Source organism: Hemibagrus wyckioides, linkage group LG15, assembly GCF_019097595.1.
Source record: "Hemibagrus wyckioides isolate EC202008001 linkage group LG15, SWU_Hwy_1.0, whole genome shotgun sequence".
Lineage (NCBI taxonomy): Eukaryota > Metazoa > Chordata > Actinopteri > Siluriformes > Bagridae > Hemibagrus > Hemibagrus wyckioides.
In genome coordinates, this window is record NC_080724.1 from 2,588,178 (window position 1) to 2,609,956 (window position 21,779).

The 21,779-nt window shown below is 39.8% G+C and overlaps 2 protein-coding genes across 12 annotated transcripts; both read right to left on the reverse strand.

The window, feature by feature from the left end:
• Positions 1 to 2,949: 2,949 nt before the first annotated feature.
• zgc:194242 (uncharacterized protein LOC100005854 homolog) lies at positions 2,950 to 17,233 on the reverse strand. 10 transcript variants are annotated; one of them, XR_009206802.1, is made up of 8 exons: positions 17,215 to 17,233; positions 16,747 to 16,878; positions 12,777 to 13,026; positions 12,536 to 12,650; positions 12,208 to 12,303; positions 11,969 to 12,104; positions 7,499 to 8,730; positions 6,399 to 7,143 (listed from the first exon to the last, which is right to left on the reverse strand). XR_009206802.1 is itself a non-coding variant. In XM_058410898.1 (4 exons), exons 2-4 carry the CDS (start codon positions 6,401 to 6,403, stop codon positions 4,114 to 4,116), a joined length of 720 nt encoding a protein of 239 aa, XP_058266881.1. In that variant the 5' UTR covers positions 6,404 to 7,143; positions 7,499 to 8,517; the 3' UTR covers positions 2,950 to 4,113. The 10 variants fall into 10 exon arrangements, 3 of the variants coding, with proteins under 3 accessions (XP_058266881.1, XP_058266882.1, XP_058266883.1); XR_009206805.1 differs by having other exon boundaries at positions 16,762 to 16,878; positions 17,215 to 17,231; XR_009206807.1 differs by lacking the exon at positions 17,215 to 17,233 and having other exon boundaries at positions 12,777 to 12,966; positions 16,762 to 17,091.
• Positions 17,234 to 17,561: 328 nt separating this feature from the next.
• LOC131366415 (F-box only protein 6-like) lies at positions 17,562 to 21,128 on the reverse strand. 2 transcript variants are annotated; one of them, XM_058410897.1, is made up of 6 exons: positions 20,783 to 21,128; positions 19,737 to 19,986; positions 19,491 to 19,605; positions 19,193 to 19,288; positions 18,949 to 19,084; positions 17,562 to 18,247 (listed from the first exon to the last, which is right to left on the reverse strand). In XM_058410897.1, exons 1-6 carry the CDS (start codon positions 20,822 to 20,824, stop codon positions 18,107 to 18,109), a joined length of 780 nt encoding a protein of 259 aa, XP_058266880.1. In that variant the 5' UTR covers positions 20,825 to 21,128; the 3' UTR covers positions 17,562 to 18,106. The 2 variants fall into 2 exon arrangements, with proteins under 2 accessions (XP_058266880.1, XP_058266879.1); XM_058410896.1 differs by having other exon boundaries at positions 20,768 to 21,126.
• Between the last annotated feature and the right edge of the window lie 651 nt (positions 21,129 to 21,779).

Consider the following 21,779-nt stretch of genomic DNA (forward strand, 5'->3'; position numbering starts at 1 on the left):
ACGATTTTTACTGCGCATGTGCGGAAATGCCTCCACTTCTCTAGTTTCGGGTATAATACTACGAACAATATAATGTGTTTCGCGCATGCGCAGTACAAAAAAATGTTTCCGGTACGAACCCAGGGCAGGGCGCTGCAGAATGGCGACCATCTGAAATTACAGAAGTGATAAAAAGCAGTGCCTTTCATAACGATTTTTAAGAGGTAACAAGATATTTTATGATATTTTATGCTGAATGACATAACGAAGAGGTTAAATGTAGATCAAATTCAAGTAAGAAACATTAAGGTGGAGGACAATAATAATAATAATAATAATAATAATAATAATAATAATAATAATAATAACAATAATAATAATAATCATCTTCTTCTTCTTCTTCTTTTGGCTTTTCCCTTCATGGGTCGCCACAGTGAATCATCTCTTTCCAGTATTCCCTATCTTCTGCATCCTCAACACTTGGTTATAATAATAATAATCATCATCACCATAATAATCCTCATTGTCATCATCATCATCATCGTCATACTAATAAGAATACTCATCATCATCATCATAATAATCATCACCACCATCATAATAATAATAATAATAATCATCATCATCATAATAATACTCATCATCACCATCATAATAATCATCATCACCATAATAATCCTCATTGTCATCATCATCATCATCGTCATACTAATAAGAATACTCATCATCATCATAATAATCATCACCACCATCATAATAATAATAATAATAATCATCATCATCATAATAATACTCATCACCATCATAATAATCATCACCACCATCATAATAATAATAATCATCATCATCATAATAATACTCATCATCACCATCATAATAATCATCATTATCATCATAATAATAATCATCATCATAATAATAATCATCATCCTCGCCATCATCATCATAATAATCATCATCATAATAATAATCATCATCCTCGCCATCATCATCATAATAATAATCATCATCATAATAATCATCATCCTCGCCATCATCATAATAATAATCACCATAATAATCCTCATCGTCATCATCATCATCGTCATACTAATAATAATCCTCATCGACATCATCATGATAATAATAATCATCATCATAATCATCATCATCCTCGCTATCATCATAATAATAATCAACATCATCCTCGCCATCATCATAATAATAATCACCATAATAATCCTCATCGTCATCATCATCGTCATACTAATAATAATCCTCATCGACATCATCATAATAATAATAATCATCATCATAATAATAATCATCATCATTCTCGCCATCATCATAATAATAATCATCATAATAATAATCATCCTCGCCATCATCATAATAATCATCATAATAATAATCCTCATCGTCATCATCATCGTCATACTAATAATAATCCTCATCGACATCATCATAATAATCATCATCATAATAATAATCATCCTCGCTATCATAATAATAATCATCCTCGCTATCATAATAATAATCATCCTCGCTATCATCATCATAATAATAATCATCATCCTCACCATCATCATCATAATAAATCATCACCATAATAATCCTCATTGTCATCAACATCATCATCGTCATACTAATAAGAATACTCATCATCATCATCATAATAATTATCACCACCATCATAATAATAATAATAATAATCATCATCATCATAATAATACTCATCATCACCATCATAATAATCATCATCATCACCATAATAATCCTCATTGTCATCATCATCATCATCGTCATACTAATAAGAATACTCATCATCATCATCATAATAATCATCACCACCATCATAATAATAATAATAATACTCATCATCACCATCATAATAATCATCATCATCACCATAATAATCCTCATTGTCATCATCATCATCATCGTCATACTAATAAGAATACTCATCATCATCATCATAATAATCATCACCACCATCATAATAATAATAATAATAATAATCATCATCATCATAATAATACTCATCATCATAATAATAATCATCATCATCCTCGCCATCATCATAATAATAATCACCATAATAATCCTCATTGTCATCATCATCATCGTCATACTAATAATAATCCTCATCGACATCATAATAATAATAATCATCATCATCATAATCATCATCATCCTCGCTATCATCATCATAATAATAATCATCATCATCCTCGCCATCATCATAATAATAATCACCATAATAATCCTCATTGTCATCAACATCATCGTCATACAAATAATAATCCTCATCGACATCATAATAATAATAATCATAATAATAATCATCATCATCCTTGCCATCATCATCATAATAATCACCATAAAAATCCTCATCGTCATCATCATCGTCATACTAATAATAATCCTCATCGACATCATAATAATAATCATCATCCTCGCTATCGTCATCATAATAATCACCATAAAAATCCTCATCGTCATCATCATCGTCATACTAATAATAATCCTCATCGACATCATAATAATAATAATAATAATCATAATAATCATAATCATCCTTGCTATCATCATAATAATAATAATCATCATCGTCATCATCATCATAATAATAATCATTCTCGCCATGAGATTTTAGTTCTAATGAACTAAAATCAAGTTTTTAAACTTTTTATGCTAAAATATGAGAGTATTAATCTTATACCGCAGCAATTTGCCAACAATTACAATTTTTAAATGTAATACTAAACAAAACAAACTTTTTAAATGCTTCATGTTCTGGAGCTTTTTGCGATTAGAGTCTTCAGGATTTAGCTTAAAGATAGAGAGAGAAAACAACAACAGATTCAGGAAAAAGCAACAGCTTTGGGAAGTTCAGCATCTGAAACTGAAGGCTGAGATTTCGCCAGGTCAGCAGGCATCATGAAGCTGGAGAGTCAGGCAATCACCAAATACAAGCTTTGTGACAAAATAATAAGTCAGATTTATTTCTAAAGCACATTTAAAACAACCTGTGTTGGCCAGAGTGTTGAACATGGAATAAAGTGTTACAAGAAATAAAACAAGGACACGATTAGAGATCAACACAAACACACAGCAACAGCAGCAAATGCATTAGACCATTTATTTATTTTTTATTCAGACCAGGTATGATTAAATAAATAAAATAAAAATGAAGAAAAGGATTTGGACATACACTACTGCTCAGTAGTTTGGGATCACTTGCATATTTCAGCTACGGAGGAAGACTCCATCAGACAATCCATCTTGTGGGAGAAGCTCCAGGAAGCATGGGGTGAAATCTCATCAGATTTTCTTGAAAAATTGACCGCTAGAATGCCCAGACTGTAATTGCTGCAAAAGGTGTTTTTTTTTTTTTGATGAAGGCAAAGTTTGAAGAAAACATTCATCATTTCCATCAAAATCATTATTTCTAACTCTGACATGCCAGCATGTCCTATATTTTCTATTCAGATTAATTTCCTGTGTTTCCTTGGAAAACAATCAAATTTTTGAGTGATCCCAAACTTTTGAGCGGTAGTGTAAGTTTTAACAGATATTGAACACGATTATTAAAAAGACATGGAGGATCAAATAATATTATAATTAATCAACAATGATAAAACTGGGTACCATCCAACACTTAAGACAATCACTAAGAGACATTACGATGCAGCTTTCAATGTGTTTCAGGGAAAGACACAGCTACAGTTATGTTGCAAAGCTGTAAATGTAAACATTATGCCTGTGGATGAAGTTCCCTCATTAGATGAATGGTGGAATCGTGTGGAAAGGCACAGGAGCAGAGTGGGAGAAAGATGACTAAAGATACCCTATGCTGGAGGAGGTGAACTATTTGAAAGCCACTCCCTGTAAAAATACCCACAACCAAATAAAACAGACTGGGGTCCTGAGGTCCGGTAACATGAAGATTTGTCCATCAGTCATACTTTCAATGAATTAAACAAAGCTATGACAATCAACTGAATTAAGTGAGGGGATTGTGTGAGTGGAGCTGATTGAGTGTTATTTGAGTACATGATGGAAGGTGTAAGTAAGGGAGGGAATAGATAAGGTGGGAGAGCAAGCGTGTGAGTGACAGACAGACGTCTAGCAGAACAGGGATCCGTTTCTGCTTTACTTTGCCGCTGTGGCATAAATAGCTTGAAAAGGGATGAGCTTGTCTGTTCTGTTCTCCATTCGGACATCAGCGAATCCACAGGACTGTAGCGCCTCCATGTAAACTTCGGGTCGCCAGTTCTCTCCATGAAACATGTTCTTAGATGCAAAACTAACAACGCGATCCAGCCTGAGCGTCGTCACCATGAGCGCATCTGATGAAGGTAAACAACGAGAAATATTTCTTTTTACAATTGCATGGCAAAAACACTCACATCTCACACAACCTCTAAAGAAGAATACAACAACCAATAAACAAATCTGTATTTCAGTACTTCTTCATATACCTGGTTTCATCACTCTGTTAATCTCCAAGGCCGCTGCCTTCAGGTCGGGCCAGAAGTAGTAGCAATTGCAGTGGAACACTTTATCCACACTGTTATCTTCTAATGGCATTGCTGCTACATCACAGCAGTACAGAGCCACTTTCCCACTGGCTACGTGACCCTGCAGATTCTTGGTGGCCATGTGGTGCATATAATTGGAGTAATCCACCCCCAGCAGCTTTCCTCTAGGTCCTGTGAGAAGCTGGACAGCCTCCCGTAAACCCAGACCTGGACCGTGTCCCAGCTCCAACACTGTCTCATCAGGCTGGATCTCACACAGCTTCACTGCATTCTCCTCCAGGATCTGGTTGTACCTCATCAGGAACTTGCTAACCAGCCACCCGGAGAGAGACTGAGTGGGACGCCCCAGCTGTTGGCCCAGTTTTCTGGATAACATTCTGCAAACTGTATGGACAGGGAATGTAGATTTAATGCTCAAGCTACAAACGAACAAGTTTGCAGTATTAACAACTACATAAGTTCTCCATAACTCAATGTTAAAGCTAGATTTTATTTCCTGGTTACATAATTGCACCAGGGTTTAGTGTCAGGATGGGTTACCCTCTGGTTCCTCAGTCCATCTCAGAGAGTTTTTCCTTTGCCACCTTCACATCTTGCTTGCAGATTAGAGACACATTTATACATTTAAAATTTATATCCTGAATTTATATCTTTCTGTAAATCTGCTTTGTGACCATTTCCATTGTTCCAAAGTGCTATACAAATAAAATTGAATCACTTTCTGATTTTCTGGGTGGTTTTGCTTAAGATAAGTCCAGGAAATTTTTCCCTCCCTTAAATCAAATCCCCACTCTGCAAAATGTAATTTCTTTAAGTTCTACAATGAAATGTCTTTTAACACATTGTGCAAAATTAAGCAATAGTGAGCATAAGCAAAAAGTGTTTCTATATTTCTGTGTGAAATATCATTGATCAAAATATAAATTTCAGATCTTTTAGTTTTCACCATTAACTTTTGGACCATTAATAAACTGCAGACATATTTGGCTTGTTAAACATTTACACTAAATGGCCAAAAGTACAACCATCCTGATGAATAAGTTCTGATGTTTCTCACACACACCCATTGCTAAGAGAAGCAAAAAAGCAAACACGTAGACAATGCGATCTCCACAGACAAACACTAGAAGTTCAGTGAGTTTACATGTGCTACTGTCATAAGATACCACCTTTGTCCCCTGCCAGAGCCACCATGGTCAACTGTAACCTTATTACTGTGAGATGGAGCATCTAGGAGAAACAAAGGCTCAGACCAAAAAAACGTATAGAGCAGGACCACAAAGATCTGAAAGACGTAAGAATCCCATCATCTCTCACCACAGAAATTCAAATAGCCTCATCAGAACAAGAACTGTGTGTCAGGATCCTGATGAATTACTCACAACTGTCTATCATCCTGCCACTGAACTCTGGAGTAGTGGAAACATGCTCTCGTGAGTAATAAATCACTATCTAGCAGATCGAATTGGGGTTTTATCCAGAGTCCAGGAGAATACTACCTAATGGACTGTATAATGCAAACAGTAATGAAAGTTTGTCTTGGATAGTTTTTCAGAGTTTGGGCTTAGCTGTTTACTTCCAGTAGAGGGTAATGTTCCACTTTAGACAATTTTATGCTTCCAAACCCAAATTTACACCAAAGGTTCCACTTTGTGGCCCTGTGCACAAAACAATGTTTATTAAGACATGGTATGCTGCTGGTCACCTATTGGATGAATGAAAGCAACAATTGGGAGCCAGGCTTTTCTCATCCAAGATCAGTGTCTGACTTCACAAATGCTCCTAAATGGACTGAATGGACACAAACGACACAGATACACACCAAAATCTTGTAGAAAACCTTTCTGGAAGACTGGAGGCCAAGGCTCATTGATGCACGTGGGGAGTGAAGGCTGGACCATGTGATCTGATCCAACAGACGAGCTACTGTTGCTCAAATTGCTGAAGAAGTTAATGCTGGTTCTGATAGAAAGGTGTCAGTGCATCGGGCTGCATAGCTGCAGACCAGTCAGGGTGTCCATGCTGACCCCTGTGCAGTGAAAGTGTCCCTGAAAGTGGCAACATTGGGCATGTGAGCATCAGAACTGGACCACGGAGCAATGGAAGAAGGTGGACTGGTCTGATGAATCACATCACGTGGACGGCCGGGTGCGTGGCTTACCTGGGGAACACATGGCACCAGGATGCACTATGGGTAGAAGGCGAGCCGGTGGAGGCAGTGTCATGCTCTGGTCAGTGTTCTGCTGGGAAACCTTGGGTCCTGCCATCCATGTAAATGTTACTGTGACACGTACCACCTACCTAAGCATTATTGTAGACCATGTACACTCTTTCATGGAAACGGTATTCCCTGATGGCTGTGGCCTCTTTCAGCAGGATAATGCACCGTGCCACAAAGCAAAAATGGTTCAGGAATGGTTTGATGACAACAACCAGTTTGGGGTGTTGACTTGGCCTCCAAATTCCCCAGATCTCAATCCAATCCAGCGTCTGTGGGATGTTCCGGACAAACAAGTCTGATCCATGGAGGCTCCACCTCACAACTTACAGGACTTAAAGGATCTGCTGCTAACATCTTGGTGCCAGATCCCACAGCACACCTTCAGGGATCTAGTGGAGTCCATGCCTCAAGGGGTCAGGGCTGTTCAGGCAGCAGAAGGGGGACCAACATAATATTAGGCAGATGGTCATAATGTTACGGCTGACACTATCCCTGATTTTCTGTCGAGATGCATACACATTTATTTGTAATAAGACAGTAGAAAGGGCTGATATGAAGAAGTTAAGATCAGGACTTTGTTAAGAACTAAAACACGAACTTTGTCCTGCAGTTGATAATACTACCGCACTGTATGTAATATTCGCGCATTCGACATTTTGGTGTTTGACTTCAGTAACAGCATGCTATAGATTTGGACATATAGACAAGATTGATATCATTTTAGCATTACATATAACATACAAAAACACACCAAACGCGCACTTGCAGCACTCACGTTTTTCTTAAGAACGGCTTTCGCACTTTTCTGTACAGGCTTTAACCACAACCACGAAAATCTGTCATGCGCATGCGCAACGTTGAGGACGGTTCTCCGTTTTGTGTCACTGAGGGGGCGGGGCTTGTGTACAATCTACTGCATTTATTAGTAGTAGTGCAGTAGTAATGGGAGGTCCGGGTTTTTTTGTCCAAAGATTCGGTTCTTTTGGTTCGGCTCCCTTAAAAGAACCGGCTCCCGCCTTCTATTTTAGCCTGATTTAACAATTATGAATGGCTTGTGTATTTGGTAAGCATTTTTGTATTCAGTGTTTTTATAAAAGCCTTATTTTTATGCATTTTATTTCGTTACAAAAAATACACAGATACAGTGTTGTTGTTGACCCTGCCTGCTCTGACGGATATTTTCATTTTACAAATTCTGCACTCAGCTTTGCAGTCTCCAATATCATTAAAATGCAGCCAGATGCTGATTCTTTTTTTTATTTTCGCTCATTTCTGTATCCCCCCCCCACGCTTGCATTTAAATCCGACTCCCCCGTGTCTCTCTGTCACTGCTGTCTTCAGAGGGTCTGCTCCCCTTCCTTCTTTCACATAATGGTATGATCCTAGTCTATCCTCGCATGTGATTGGCCGCAGGCTGTGCCCATCAAAATAAAGTCCCGCCCCTGCCTGCATGGATTGAGCGGCTGAAGATTCGGAGTCGGCTCTTCTCGTTGGCTACAAAGAATCGGCTCTTAGAGTCGACTCGTTCGCGAACGACACATCACTAGTGTGTAGGTTTATACTGTATCTAATTATGTTATTTCTGTTAAGAAAGTTTATTCACCAAGAGTGACATAATGTCTGTGAGTGGTCTTTGCTTCAGTTTTAAAACATAATATAAACACAAAAGGAGCCTAGTATGACATACACACATTCATATGACCAGAAATGAGAAAAATATATATTTTACTAAGCAAAATGAAAGATGATTCTTTCAAAAGTAAAGGAAAACATTTTTCATAAGAACATTAATGAATAATATATTTCTTTTTATAAGACTTGAAAATATTTTCTTTCATTTCCTATAGGTGTATTAAAATGGCTATTTTAGGCTGATGGGCAGATTTCCACACTACTGTGAGTAACCCTTATTCCATAATGTCCAGCCCATAACTGTGTGTCCTTCCCTCCATGTTCAAAACGGATAAATCGAACACCAGGTCCATAGTCCTTAAAGGTGTATGTCATCTAAAATAAAACAGAGAGTGATAGACAGCATGTGAGGTAAAAAAAAAAAAACAACACCAAAAAATCTGAGAATTCTGAGAATATCCAGTAAGGAAATAATCTTCTTCTTCTTTCAGCTTTTCCCTTCAGGGGTCTCCACAGCAAATCATCTCTCTCCACCTATCCCTATCTTCTGCATCCTCAACACTTACACCCACTAGATTCATATCCTCATTTATTACATCCATATACCTCCTCTTTGGCCTTCCTCTTTGCCTCCTGCCTGGCAGCTCCATGTCCAACATTCTCCTACCAATATACTCACTTTCCCTCCTCTGAACAAGTCCAAACCATCTTAATCTGGCCTCCTTAACTCTGTCCCCCAAACGTCCAACATCAGCTGTCCCTCTGATGTACTCGTTCCTAATCCTGTCCAACCGTGTCACTCCCAAAGAGAACCTCAACATCTTCAGCTCTGCTACCTCCAGCTCTGACTCCTGTCTCTTCCTCAGTGATACTGCCTCTAAACCATACAGTGGCTGGTCTCACCACTGTCCTGTACACCTTCCACTTGATTCTTGCTGAAATTTTTCTATCACACAGAACTCCTGAGGCCTTTCTCCATCCATTCCAACCTGCCTGCACTCGCTTCTTTACCTCTTTCCCACACTCTCCATTACTCTGGACTGTTGACCCCAAGTACTTAAACTCCTGTACCTTCTTCACCTCTTCACCCTGTAATCTTACTGTTCCACTTCCCTCCCTTTCATTCACACACATGTACTCAGTCTTACTACGACTGACTTTCATTCCTCTTCTCTCCAGCGCATACCTCCACCTCTCCAGGTTTTCCTCCACCTGCTCCCTGCTCTCACTACAGATCACAATGTCATCTGCAAACATCATTGTCCAAGGAGACTCCTGTCTGACCTCCTCTGACAACTGGTCCATCACCACAGCAAACAGGAAGGGGCTCAGAGCCAAACCCTGATGTAGTCCCACCTCTACTTTGAACTCCTCTGTCTGACCTACAGCACACCTCACCACTGTCCTGCTCCTCTCATACATGTCCTGCACCACTCTGACATACTTCTCTGCTACTCCTGATTTCCTCATACAGCACCACAGCTCTTCTCTTGGCACCCTGTCATACGCTTTCTCCAAGTCTACAAACACACAGTGCAACTCTCTCTGACCATCCGTATACTTCTCCATCAACATTCTCAGAGCAAAAATTGCATCTGTTGTGCTCTTTCTGGGCATGAAGCCATACTGCTGCTCACAAATTTCCACTACCTTCCTTAACCTAGCTTCCACTACTCTTTCTCATAGCTTCACTGTATGGCTCATCAACTTGCCCCTATAGTTGCTGCAACTCTGCACATCACCCTTATTCTTAAAGATCAGCACTAATACACTTCTTCTCCATTCCTCAGGCATCTTCTCACTCTCTAAAACCCTGTTAAACAGACTAGTTAAATATTCCACTGCTGCCTCTCCTAGACACTTCCAGACCTCCACCGGGATGTCGTCAGGACCAACTGCCTTTCCACTTTTCATCCTCTTCAAAGCCTTCCTGACTTCATCCTTTCTAATCTTATCTACTTCCTGTTCCACAGAGTTCACCCCTTCTACTCTTTTTTCCCTCTCATTTTCCTCATTCATCAGCTCTTCAAAGTACTCCTTCCATCTCCTCTGTACACTCTCCTCACTTGTGAGCACCTTTCCATCTCTATCCTTAATATCTCTAACTTGCTGCACATCCTTCCCATCTCGAATCCTCTGCCTAGCTAACCTGTACAAGTCCTTCTCTCCTTATCTAGTGTCTAACCTAGTGCACAACTCATCATGCGCCTTCTGTTTGGCCTTAGACACCTCCCTCTTCACTCTGTGCTGTAACTCCTTATATTGCTGTCTATTCTCTTCAGTCCTGTCCATGTCCCACTTCTTCTTGACTAACCTCTTCCTCTGAATACTATCCTGAACTTCCTCATTCCACCACCAAGTCTCCTTATCTTCTTTCCTCCTTCCAGATGACACACCCAGCACCTTTCTTCCTGTCTCCCTGATCACTTCTGCTGTAGTTTCCCAGTCATCTGGTAGCACTACCTGACCACCCAGAGCCTGCCTCAACTTCTGTCTAAATTCCTCACAACATTCCTCCTTTTTCAGCTTCTACCACTTGGTTTTCTTCTCTATCTCTATCTTTGACCTCTTCTTCTTACAGACCATCAGATTTATCCTACACACCACCATCCTATGCTGTCTGGCTACACTCTCTCCCACTGCCACTTTACAGTCACTAATCTCTTTCAGATTGCCTCTTCTACATAGGATGTGGTCTACCTGTGTGCTCCTACCTCCACTCTTGTAAGTCACTCTATGCTCCTCCCTCTTCTGAAAATAAGTGTTAACCACAGCCATGTCCATCCTCTTAGCAAAGTCCACTACCATCTGTCCTTCAAGGTTCCTTTCCTTAACTCCAAACTTGCCCATCACCTCCTCATCACCTGTGTTCCCCTCACCAACATGTCTATTAAAATCTGCTCCTATCACCACTCTCTCACCTGTGGGTGATCTAACCATCTAATTCAGTCCAGAATTTCTCTTCCTCCTCTAACTCACAACCTACCTGTGGGGCATAACCACTAACAACATTCAACATCACCCCTTCCACCTCTAACTTCAGACTCATTACCCTAGCTGACATTCCTCACAAGCTCCTCCTTCAGGACCACACCTACCTCATTTCTCTTACTATCCACATCATAATAAAACAGCTTGAATCCTGCTCCTATACTACAAGCCTTGCTCCCCTTCCACCTGGTCTCCTGTACACACAGTATATCCACCCTCTGTCTCTCCATCATATCAGCCAGCTCTCTACCTTTCCCATAACATAGTACCAATATTCAGAGTTCCTATTCTCAGTCCTACACTCTTACCTCTCCTCTTCTCTCTCTGTCTACGCACTCTCTCTCCCTCCTCTACTTCTTCAACCAACGGTAGCCCAATTTCCACCGACGCCCTGTAGGTCAATGGCGCCGATGGCGGTCGTTGTTAACCCAGGCCTTGACTGATCCAGTATGAAATTCAGAGTACTGACGATTCGCATGGTTAAATTTGGCAATGTTTTACGCCGGATGCCCTTCCTGACGCAACCCTCTTTATTTATCCACGCTTGGGACCGGCACAGAAGTCACTGGACTGTGACCCCCATGGCTAGATTATACATGGGATCAACTACAAAGTGACTAACCTGTTCCCATTGCTGATCATTCCATTGTGGAAATTCCACTGGGTATGATTTAAAGAACTGGACAGTCTTCTTCTCGTCATTGAGTAACTCGACCTGAATTTCATATTCACTGCCACAGTCCCACCGTGGAGCATACCTGATATAGCAAATGTGTCAAAATGAATTATTTAACAAGTAGAGGAACATTTAAAATATCTTTTCGACTCAGGAGAGAAATAATAGAGAAATGCTGAACTCACCAATCTGATATCACAATGTCAGGCTGAATTTCATCCATAAACGCAGGATTGTACCCTTCTTTCTCAAGGTCGATCAGCTGACTCTTTATGCATCGCCTGAAATATGAAGCATAGTTTATAGACAGCAGATCTCTGTTAGTTGCACATCTTCTTCATTTTCAATTTAAATGTTCATAGTTGGCTTTAAAAGCTACTTAATCCACCTGATGTTTGTACATCACCATGTAACAAGAATGAAGAAGAAACAAAGGAGGAGGTATTTCCTTTGTATAAAATAATACATACAGCAGTATGAGAATAGGTCGTAGCAATACAAAATGAATCTTACGTATAAGAGGTAACAAAGCATTTTGTTACAGTCTCATCTGGATGAGGTGCGAATATATCGTCTACAATCCATCTATCACCTCCATTTAATATGATGTCCCAGCCAGTGAAGCCTTCTAGGTGAAAGAACATTTCTGACATTACTTACACTAAAGTTTTTTTTTTTTTTAACTATGGCATTTTTCCAAGCCTCCTGTGTTTAGGAAACAACTGTCTAATCAGTATTCGGGTTTTTTGCTCACCTTCTGCATTGGGATTCTTCAACAGATTCCATCGCTTCTTACATAGAAAATAATACGCCTGACAATCTCTTGGGACTTTGTGGATATCGAGAGGTTTGAATCCTTCCCTACGGCATCGCTCTCTCCAAAATGCAATGCTGTCCACCACCGACTTCCACTCAGTACACACCAGGCGGCACACAAGAATCACCTGCTGGCCAGGCAGGTTATAAAGAATTTCCTCAATAACAGCAAGAGCAAGAGCTGGGCACTGTGGTCAACAAGGAAAATAACATGACATCTCAAATGAACACAGATCAGACACAAATCAACCTCCAGAAAATATCCACTCCCTTCTTATTTTGCTGTACAGTATTTGCAAAAATGTTAGATCAGATTAGTCCTGCTCTCATGAGGACCTGGGAACTGTCTGTGAAGCTTTGAGATTACATTTTCTGTTGGGAAGAAAATGGAGAACATTTCTAGGAGTAGCAGACAAAGATATTTTTAAGATATTGAGGCACTTCCGGGTTGTACGGGTTCTTCATGAAGTATTGTTTCCATGTGTTACTTACCAAGCCTTTTGTTTTCTATTGTCTAGTTCTATTGTGTATGACCCTGTTTGTTTCTACCTCGACCATGATTTTCTCTTTGCCAATTTTTGGATTTGTTTGCCCCATTGTTTGTCGATACAGTTTTGATGTGTTTTGCCTGTTCTTCGATTCTGCTTTTGGATTATTGTTTGGATTCTGTTTGCTTTGGATTTTATTCTTTATTAAAGTTCGCTTATGGATCCTAGATCCTCTGCCATGACCCGCCAACTTAGCAGACACCCACTCGACTGCTGCCACCACCCCACAACGAACCAGTCCGGATGGCACTCATGGAAAAGTTTGACGGCTCAGCCGACCACTGCAGTGGGTTTTGTACGCAAATGTGGCCTGTTCTTTTCGCACAAACCCGATGCCTACCGGGAAGAGGGCACTAAATGTGCTTATATCATGTCTGTGCTAACTGTAAAAGCACTGGCCTGGGCCTCTACTGTTTGGGACAACGACCCACAGGTCAGAATGTCTGCTACCTATTTTAATGGATTGATATGGGAAGTGTTTGAATGCCCAGCAGGGGGCAGAGACATTTCTGTACAGCTATTACAGCTATGTCAGGGCTCTGATACTGCTGCTGACGATGCAGTTAAGTTTTGCATCCTAGCAATGCAGAGTGGGTGGATCGACGCTTCCCTCTGTGCAGTTTTTCGTGAGGGATTACATCCCACATTACAGCTGAGCTGACATCCTGGGATGCTGACACTACACTCTCACAATATTTCACCATCACTAATGAATAATCTAATGAGACAACATCACATCACTGAGTCAGCCAGGACAGGGGTTAACTGATGCAGCTAGGGCGGACCCGTGTTTCCCTAGAAGAACCATCAATCACCAATGTGCTGTCTGTTCCAAGAAACCCTCACCTCAAGGCTCTAAGGTTTGCTGGATCTCTTGTTTTTGTAGTGTTACTGTTCCTATACAATTGCACCAATCCCATTGTCTTGTAGCCCTAGTGGACTCTAGAGCTGCTGTGAATCTCATCAACCACCAACTCAACTCTACCTACATCACCCTGCACCACCCCTTTCTGCATCACGGCAGTTAAAGACCGGCCCATCGGAGAAGGCTACATCACCTGTCACACCATCCCTGTCACCTTGCAAGTAGGACTCTTCCATGTGGAGAAACTCTCCTTTTAAGTAACCTCCTCACCTGCCAACCAAATCATCTTGGGTTTCCCATGGCTCCATGTACACAACACCATGTTCTCTTAACACAACAAAGAACTGACTAAATGGTCCCCATATTGTTTGAACCACTGCCTCAATGTTCACACGACCTGTCCATGCCCTTCCTGGGGACGATGATTTTAGGGAAGAGTTTAGTAAGGAACAAGCCACTGTACTGCCCCCTCACTGACCATGGGACTGCTAAATTGACATACTGCCAAACGCTATGCCCCCCAAATGCCAGATATATCCACTGTCTAATCCTGGAAGCCAAGCCATGGAAGAATACATTGATGAGGCCTTGGCGGTGGGCTACATCCATCCTTCCACCTTCCCTGCCGCTGCAGGACTTTTCTTTGTAGAAAAAAATGATGGTGGACTTCAGCCATGTATTTACTACAGAGGCCTAAACTCCCTCACAGTGCGTTACCCATTTCTTCTCCCATTAGTGCCCTCAGCCCTTAAACAGCTGAGAGAGGCACGGATTTTCACAAAACTAGATCTGCGGAGTGCTTATAAGTTGATCAGGATCAAAGAGGGAGACGAATGGAAGACTGCCTTCCATACCAGCAGGGGGCATTTAGTAATGCCATATGGACTCACTAATGCACCAGAAATGTTCCAGGCTTTCATAAATGAAACCTTCAAAGATCTTATCAACCACTATGTGATTGCAGACATTGTCGATATCCCCATCTATGCTGTGAACCTTAATGACCATAACTGTCATGTGCGTGCAGTACTGTCCTGGTTGCTACATTTTCTGTACATAAAGGCAGAAAAATGTGAATTCTACAGAACCACCATCATGTTCCTAGGCTATGTCATCTCCCATGGCGTCGAAATGGACTCCAGTAAAGTTCAGGATGTGACCAATTGGGCATTACATACCATGGTGAACACTTTCTGGGATTTGCCAACTTCCATCGCCAGTTCATACAGAATTATAGTTCAGTGGTCTTCCCCCTCACAAACCTACTCCGGGGCAACCCTAAGAAACTACAGTGGACTGAAACCTCCAAATCTGTATTCCAGAAACTCAAGACCAGCTTCATGACAGCCCTGATACTCAAGCACCCCGACCCCAGTGCACCATTCATAGTGGAGGTGGATACCTCCAGTTGTGGAATTGGGGCAGTCCTTTCACAACGCCATGGCGAGCCTAAGAAGTTGTACCCATGTACATTCTATTTGAGGAAACTTATAGCAAGTGTGTACACAAAACTCTTTCTAATCCCCCTTCCCTCTCAGGGTGAGACAGTTTCTAAAAATTGCTATAGTACAGCTTGTTTGCTAACATGATAAACACTCGTGGTTCTTTACTCATGTTGATCTATGTCTCAGCTATGTGTCTTTATGCAGAAGATACTTTGCAAATGAACAAAATATGAAACTAGACTAACCACTAGTCAAAATTTCTATAACAGTAGCTTGGCCTGTAAGTTTAGCATAGCAATTAATATATATTTTTTAAACTTTTAATTCATGCTGAGGACATCTAAAGTAATTTTATTTCTGTGGATATTTCAACACAGCAAAGAGAAATAATCACTAAGAGGTGAATACATTCTGGATGCACAGTATCATTGATCACTAACATCACCTAGTCACCATCAGTGAAACAGTAACAGTGTAGTATATATACCAACCAGGCATAACATTATAACTAATATTGTGTTGCTCCCCCTTATGCTGCTAAAAAACAGCCCTGACCTGTCATACACTGTGTATTCTGACACCTTTCTATCAGAACCAGCATTAACTTCTTCAGCAATTTGAGCAACAGTAGCTCGTCTGTTGGATCGGATCACACGGACCAGCCTTCTCTCCCCACGTGCATCAGTGAGCCTCGACCGTCCATGACCCTGTCACCAGTTCACCACTGTTCCTTCCTTGGACCACTTTTGATAGATACTGACCACTGCAGACCGGGAACACCCCACAAGAGCTGCAGTTTTGGAGATGCTCTGATCCAGTGGTCTAGCCATCACAATTTGGTCCTTCGTCAAACTCAAAGCTCAAATCCTTACACTTGTCCATTTTTCCTGCTTCTAACATCAACTTTGAGGACAAAATGTTGACTTGCTGCCTAATATATCCCACCCACTAACAGGTGCCATAATGAGGAGATCATCAGTCTTATTCACTTCACCTCTCAGTGGTCATAATGTTATACCTGACCCATGTACATATATGTAAACAACTCACATCTGGATTACATACTGAATTTCCCGTTCCTTTCTGTTTTAGCAGCTTAGAGGTCATCTCGAAGTCCGTGGTCTCGTGGATGACCGATTCCTTCTCTCAGTGTTCTAACAACTTTTATAGCCGAGTCTAGTCCTGTAAATATTAACAAAAAAGGACAGGCATCGCTTTTATGTTTTATTTTAGCCATACGTGAAATCTTAAAATAACCTAGAGCTAAATACGAAACGTTTAAAAATAAACAAATTTTCGTTTTCAATTACGGACATGAACGTGTATTAGTTACAGAAAGAAACGCTCTTCCTGTAAATATTGGTCAGGAGATGACGTCATTGGTCAGCACACTAGTCCTAGCAAAGAAGTACGCAGTATTTAGATAGAGAGAATATTTACAGTATTAAAACACCTGGATTTCTAAATATCCTGCGACAGAAATAACTGTAAAATGCATATATACTGTAATGTACTGACATCGGAGATAATCCTAGATGAATAGATTTATTTTATTCAGTCGATTCCCGCGTTCGTTTATCGACTACCGCCCACATCAAGGAGACGGGGAACTAATACCGGTTTTTTCGCACCAGTTCCTAATCTATTGCTAATATTTATCACTAAAATGAATTATGAACAAAAATAAAAACTAACACCGCTTTTTTCTTTTTTTACATAACTTTATTTTGCAGCACGTTAGCCGTGTTTATGCATTTACTCGGAAGTCGGAACTTTGTTTACATTCAGTAATATGGTGCTGAGTCTTATATTACACACACACACACACACACACACACACACACACACACTAAGTGGACCAGAAATGAGGGAAATATATATTTATTAAGCAAAAATGAAACACTTTTCTTTTAAAAGTAAAGGAAGAAAGTTTGGTTAAAGGCACCAATAAGAGGTCTGAATGTTTTAATATGATGCACGTATCAACATTTGCTGTATGTCAGTGGAGATGTCAGAAAAAACAATTAGAATTAAATGTAAAAAATCAAGTAATACTTATTATTATGAAAGTTAATTGGACTAGCTTATATTAACATATCAGGCAATATTCTCTGTCCCATCTTCTTTTAATGATCTCGAGCATCACAGACAAATTTGAAAACAAACATTTAATATATCGAAGACATGACAATCAAGTAAAATCATAATGTGCTAAACACTGCAAATATCACAGCAGTTTAAGAGCTCACAGATTACCTGTACAAGACTAATACGTGTTTAGCATGTTAGCAAAATAGATTACAGTAATCAGTAACATTTTTCATAAGAACATTAATGAATAATATATTTCTTTTTATAAGACTTGAAAATATTTTCTTTTATTTCCTATAGGTGTATTAAAATGGCTATTTTAGGCTGATGGGCAGACTTCCACACTACTGTTAGTAACCCTTATTCCATAATATCCAGCCCATAACTGTGTGTCCTGCCCTCCGTGTTTAAAATGGATAAATCGAACACCAGGTCCATAGTCCTTAAAGGTGTATGTCATCTAAAATAAAACGGAGAGTGATAGACAACATGTCAGATAAAAAAATGACCAAAGAATACTGAGAATATCCATCCATCTTCTATACCCGCTTTATTCCTAATTAGGGTCATGGGGATCTGCTGGAGCCTATCCCAGCACACATTGGGCGAAAGGCAGGGGTACACCCTGGACAGGTCACCAGTCCATCACAGGGCCACACATACAGACAGACAACCACACACACTCGCACTCACTCCTATGGGCAATTTAGAATTGCCAATCAACCTAATTCTAGTTCATGTGTTTGGACTGTGGGAGGACACCGGAGTACCCGGAGTAAACCCATGCAGGCACGGGGAGAACATGCAAACTCCACACAGAAAGGCCCCAGGATTCGAACCCAGGACCTTCTTGCTGTGTGTGAGATTATCCAGTAAGAATATAATAGTGTAGCTAAAGTATCAGCATATAAGTTAAAAAGTATGATTTGAAGATACAAGAAAAGAGACTTTACTAAAACTTTACCAATGACCTATCTGCTATTAATAATGTACAACAAATGTAGCATGTAGATGCTGACTCCCTGTCTTGTGTGTAAGGAGGTTTACAGATTCTTTCAAAGCCTGGTGTTAGCCCAGCTGTCTGGAAACACTTGTTTGTAGAATATGCAAGTGTGAATATCTCTTGGAGTTTTACATGGGATCAACTACAAAGTGACTAACTTGTTCCCATTGCTGATCATTCCATTGTGGAAATTCCACTGGATCTGGTTGAAAGAACTGGACAGTCTTCTTCTTGCGATTGAGTAACTCAACATGAATTTCATATACACTGCCACAGTCCCACCGTGGAGCATACCTGGAGGAGCATTTAAAGATTTAGATTTCATTTAAAAATTTAAAAGCATTTGTCATTTAAAAATCTTTTCGACTCAGGAGAGAAATAATAGAGAAAAGCTGAACTCACCAATCTGATATCACAATGTCAGGCTGAATTTCATCCATAAACGCAGGATTGTACCCTTCTTTCTTAAGGTTGATCAGCTGACTCTTTATGCATCGCCTGAAATATGAAGCATAGCTTATAATTGCTTATAGACAGCAGATCTCTGTTAAATAATAGTTGCAAATCTCCTTCATTTTTAATTTAAGCATTCATAATTGACTTTTGTACATCACCAGGAAACAAAGGAGGCGGTATTTCCTTCATGTAAAATAATACACACAGCAGTATGAGAATATGTTGTAGAAATGCAAAATCTTACATATAAGAGGTAACAAAGCATTTTGTTACAGTCTCATCTGGATGAGGTGTGAATATATTCTCTACAACCCATTTATCACCTCCATTTTCTATGATTTTCCAGCCAGTGAAGCCATCTAGGTGAAAGAACATTTCTGACATTACTTCAGCTAAAGGTTTTTTTTACTATGGCATTTTTCCAAGCCATATCACAATGACATGTGTTTAGGAAACAACTGTCTAATCATTATTGGTCTCTTTTGCTCACCTTCTGCATTGGGATTCTTCAACAAATTCCGTCGCTTCTTACATAGAAAATAAAACTCCTGCCAATCTCTTGGGACTTTATAGGTATTGAGAGGCTTGAATCCTTCCCTACGGCATCGCTCTCTCCAAAATGCAGTGCTGTCCACCACCGACTTCCACTCAGTACACACCAGGCGGCACACAAGAATCACCTGGTGGCCAGGCAGGTTATGAAGAATTTCCTGAATAGCATCATGAGGAAGAGCTGGGCACTGTGGTCAACAAGGAAAATAACATGACATCTCAAATGAACACAGATCAGACACATATCAACCTCCAGAAAATATTCACTCCCTTCTTATTTTGCTGTATTTGCAAAAATGTCAGATCAGATTAGTCCTGCTCTCATGAGGACCTGGGAACTGTCTGTGAAGCTGCAAGATTACATTTTCTGTTGGGAAGAAATTGGAGAACATTTCTAGGCACAGCAGACAAAGATACACTATATTGCTAAAAGTTTTGGGACACCCCTCCAAATCATTGAATTCAGGTGTTGTTTTTCAGGGGTTCAGCTCGGTCCCTTAGTTCCAGTGAAAGGAACTCTTAATGCTTCAGCTTCATACCAAGACATTTTGGACAATTTCATGCTCTTTGTGGGAACAGTTTGGGGATGACCCCTTCCTGTTCCAACATGACTGCACACCAGTGACCAAAGCAAGGTCCATAAAGACATGGATGAGTGAGTTTGGTGTGGAGGAACTTGACTGGCCTGCACAGAGTCCTGACCTCAACCCCATAGAACACCTTTTTCTTTGTCACTTTTTTAAAACCTTTAATTCATGCTGAGGATATCTAAGTACTTTAGTTAATTTATTTCTATAGAGCATGTCAATCCAATGGACTTAAATTTGATATTTCAACACAGCAAAGAGAAATAATCACTAAGAGGTGAATACATTCTGGATGCACAGTATCATTGATCACTAACATCACCTAGATACCATCAGTGAAACAGTAACAGTGTAGTATATATATAAAACAACAACAACTCACATCTGGATTACATACTGAATTTCCCGTTCGTTTCTGATCTTGCGGCTCAGAGGTCATCTTCAAGTCCGTGGTCTCGTGGATGATTAATTCCTTCTCTCAGTGTTCTAACAACTTTGATTTTACTTTCGTTTTCAATTCCGGACGTGAACGTGTCTTAGTTACAAAAGAAAAAAACGCTCTTCCTCTAATTGTTGGCCAGAAGATGATCACTGGTCATTGGTCAGTACACTAGTCCTAGGAACGAGTCATAGCAAAGATGTACGCAGTATGGTAACAGACCGCGGTGAAATTAGTTTGATATTCGGACATTACACAGACATTCGGAAACGGTATTTTAGGGACCGTCGATCAATTACTGTACGACTGAAATGTGGTACTTGTTACTTACTTGGCTAGATGCCCCAGTTATTCTAATTTCCTCTTAAATATACATATGCCATGCGTCACTGCATGCTGCTTTTGTTAATTTATTAATAAGAATTTAATTAATAGATAGTATTAATTATGCAGTATGAATTTATTTGTAATAAAAAAATCACCTTTTCTTCAATACCTTCAAGGTCATGTGACCCTGTGACACCAAACTAGTACCAAAATAATCTAATTGGAAACCCCCACAAGGTACAACTCTTGTTATCCCAAAATATGTCTTCACTGATTTTATTTACATTTTTATTTATTATTTATTTTAAGAAAAAGCCACTTAAAAAATTGAAATAAAAATAAAAATGAACAAAGACATTTCTTGGGATACAAAGCGGTGTACCTTGTGGGGGTGTCCAAGTAAATTATTTTGGTACTAGTTGTGGGCCACAGGGTCACATGACCTAGAGGCTATTGGAAAAAATAGTGACTTAATGAAATTAAAATTAAAATAAAAGTCAATGAAGACATATTTTAGGATAACAAGAGGTGTTCCATGTGGGGGTGATCAAGTAGATTACTTTGGTACTAGTTTGGAGTCACAGGGTCTGAATACTGATTTTTTGAATTAAAATATAAATAATTACAA

What these genes read in the sequence shown, in the direction of transcription:
- zgc:194242 (XM_058410898.1), bottom strand. Translation starts at nt 6,403, where the DNA reads ATGGTCCAGCCTTCACTCCCCACGTGCATCAATGAGCCTTGGCCTCCA. An exon ending in AGGTTTTCTACAAGATTTTG is followed by an intron (nt 4,887 to 6,324) that starts GTGTGTATCTGT and finishes CTGTCCATACAG; the next exon opens with TTTGCAGAATGTTATCCAGA. An exon ending in TAACAGAGTGATGAAACCAG is followed by an intron (nt 4,311 to 4,442) that starts GTATATGAAGAA and finishes TACCTTCATCAG; the next exon opens with ATGCGCTCATGGTGACGACG.
- LOC131366415 (XM_058410896.1), bottom strand. Translation starts at nt 20,824, where the DNA reads ATGACCTCTGAGCCGCAAGATCAGAAACGAACGGGAAATTCAGTATGT. An exon ending in TGCTTTGTTACCTCTTATAT is followed by an intron (nt 19,289 to 19,490) that starts GTAAGATTTTGC and finishes TTCATATTTCAG; the next exon opens with GCGATGCATAAAGAGTCAGC. An exon ending in ATGATCAGCAATGGGAACAA is followed by an intron (nt 18,248 to 18,948) that starts GTTAGTCACTTT and finishes GTTTTATTTTAG; the next exon opens with ATGACATACACCTTTAAGGA.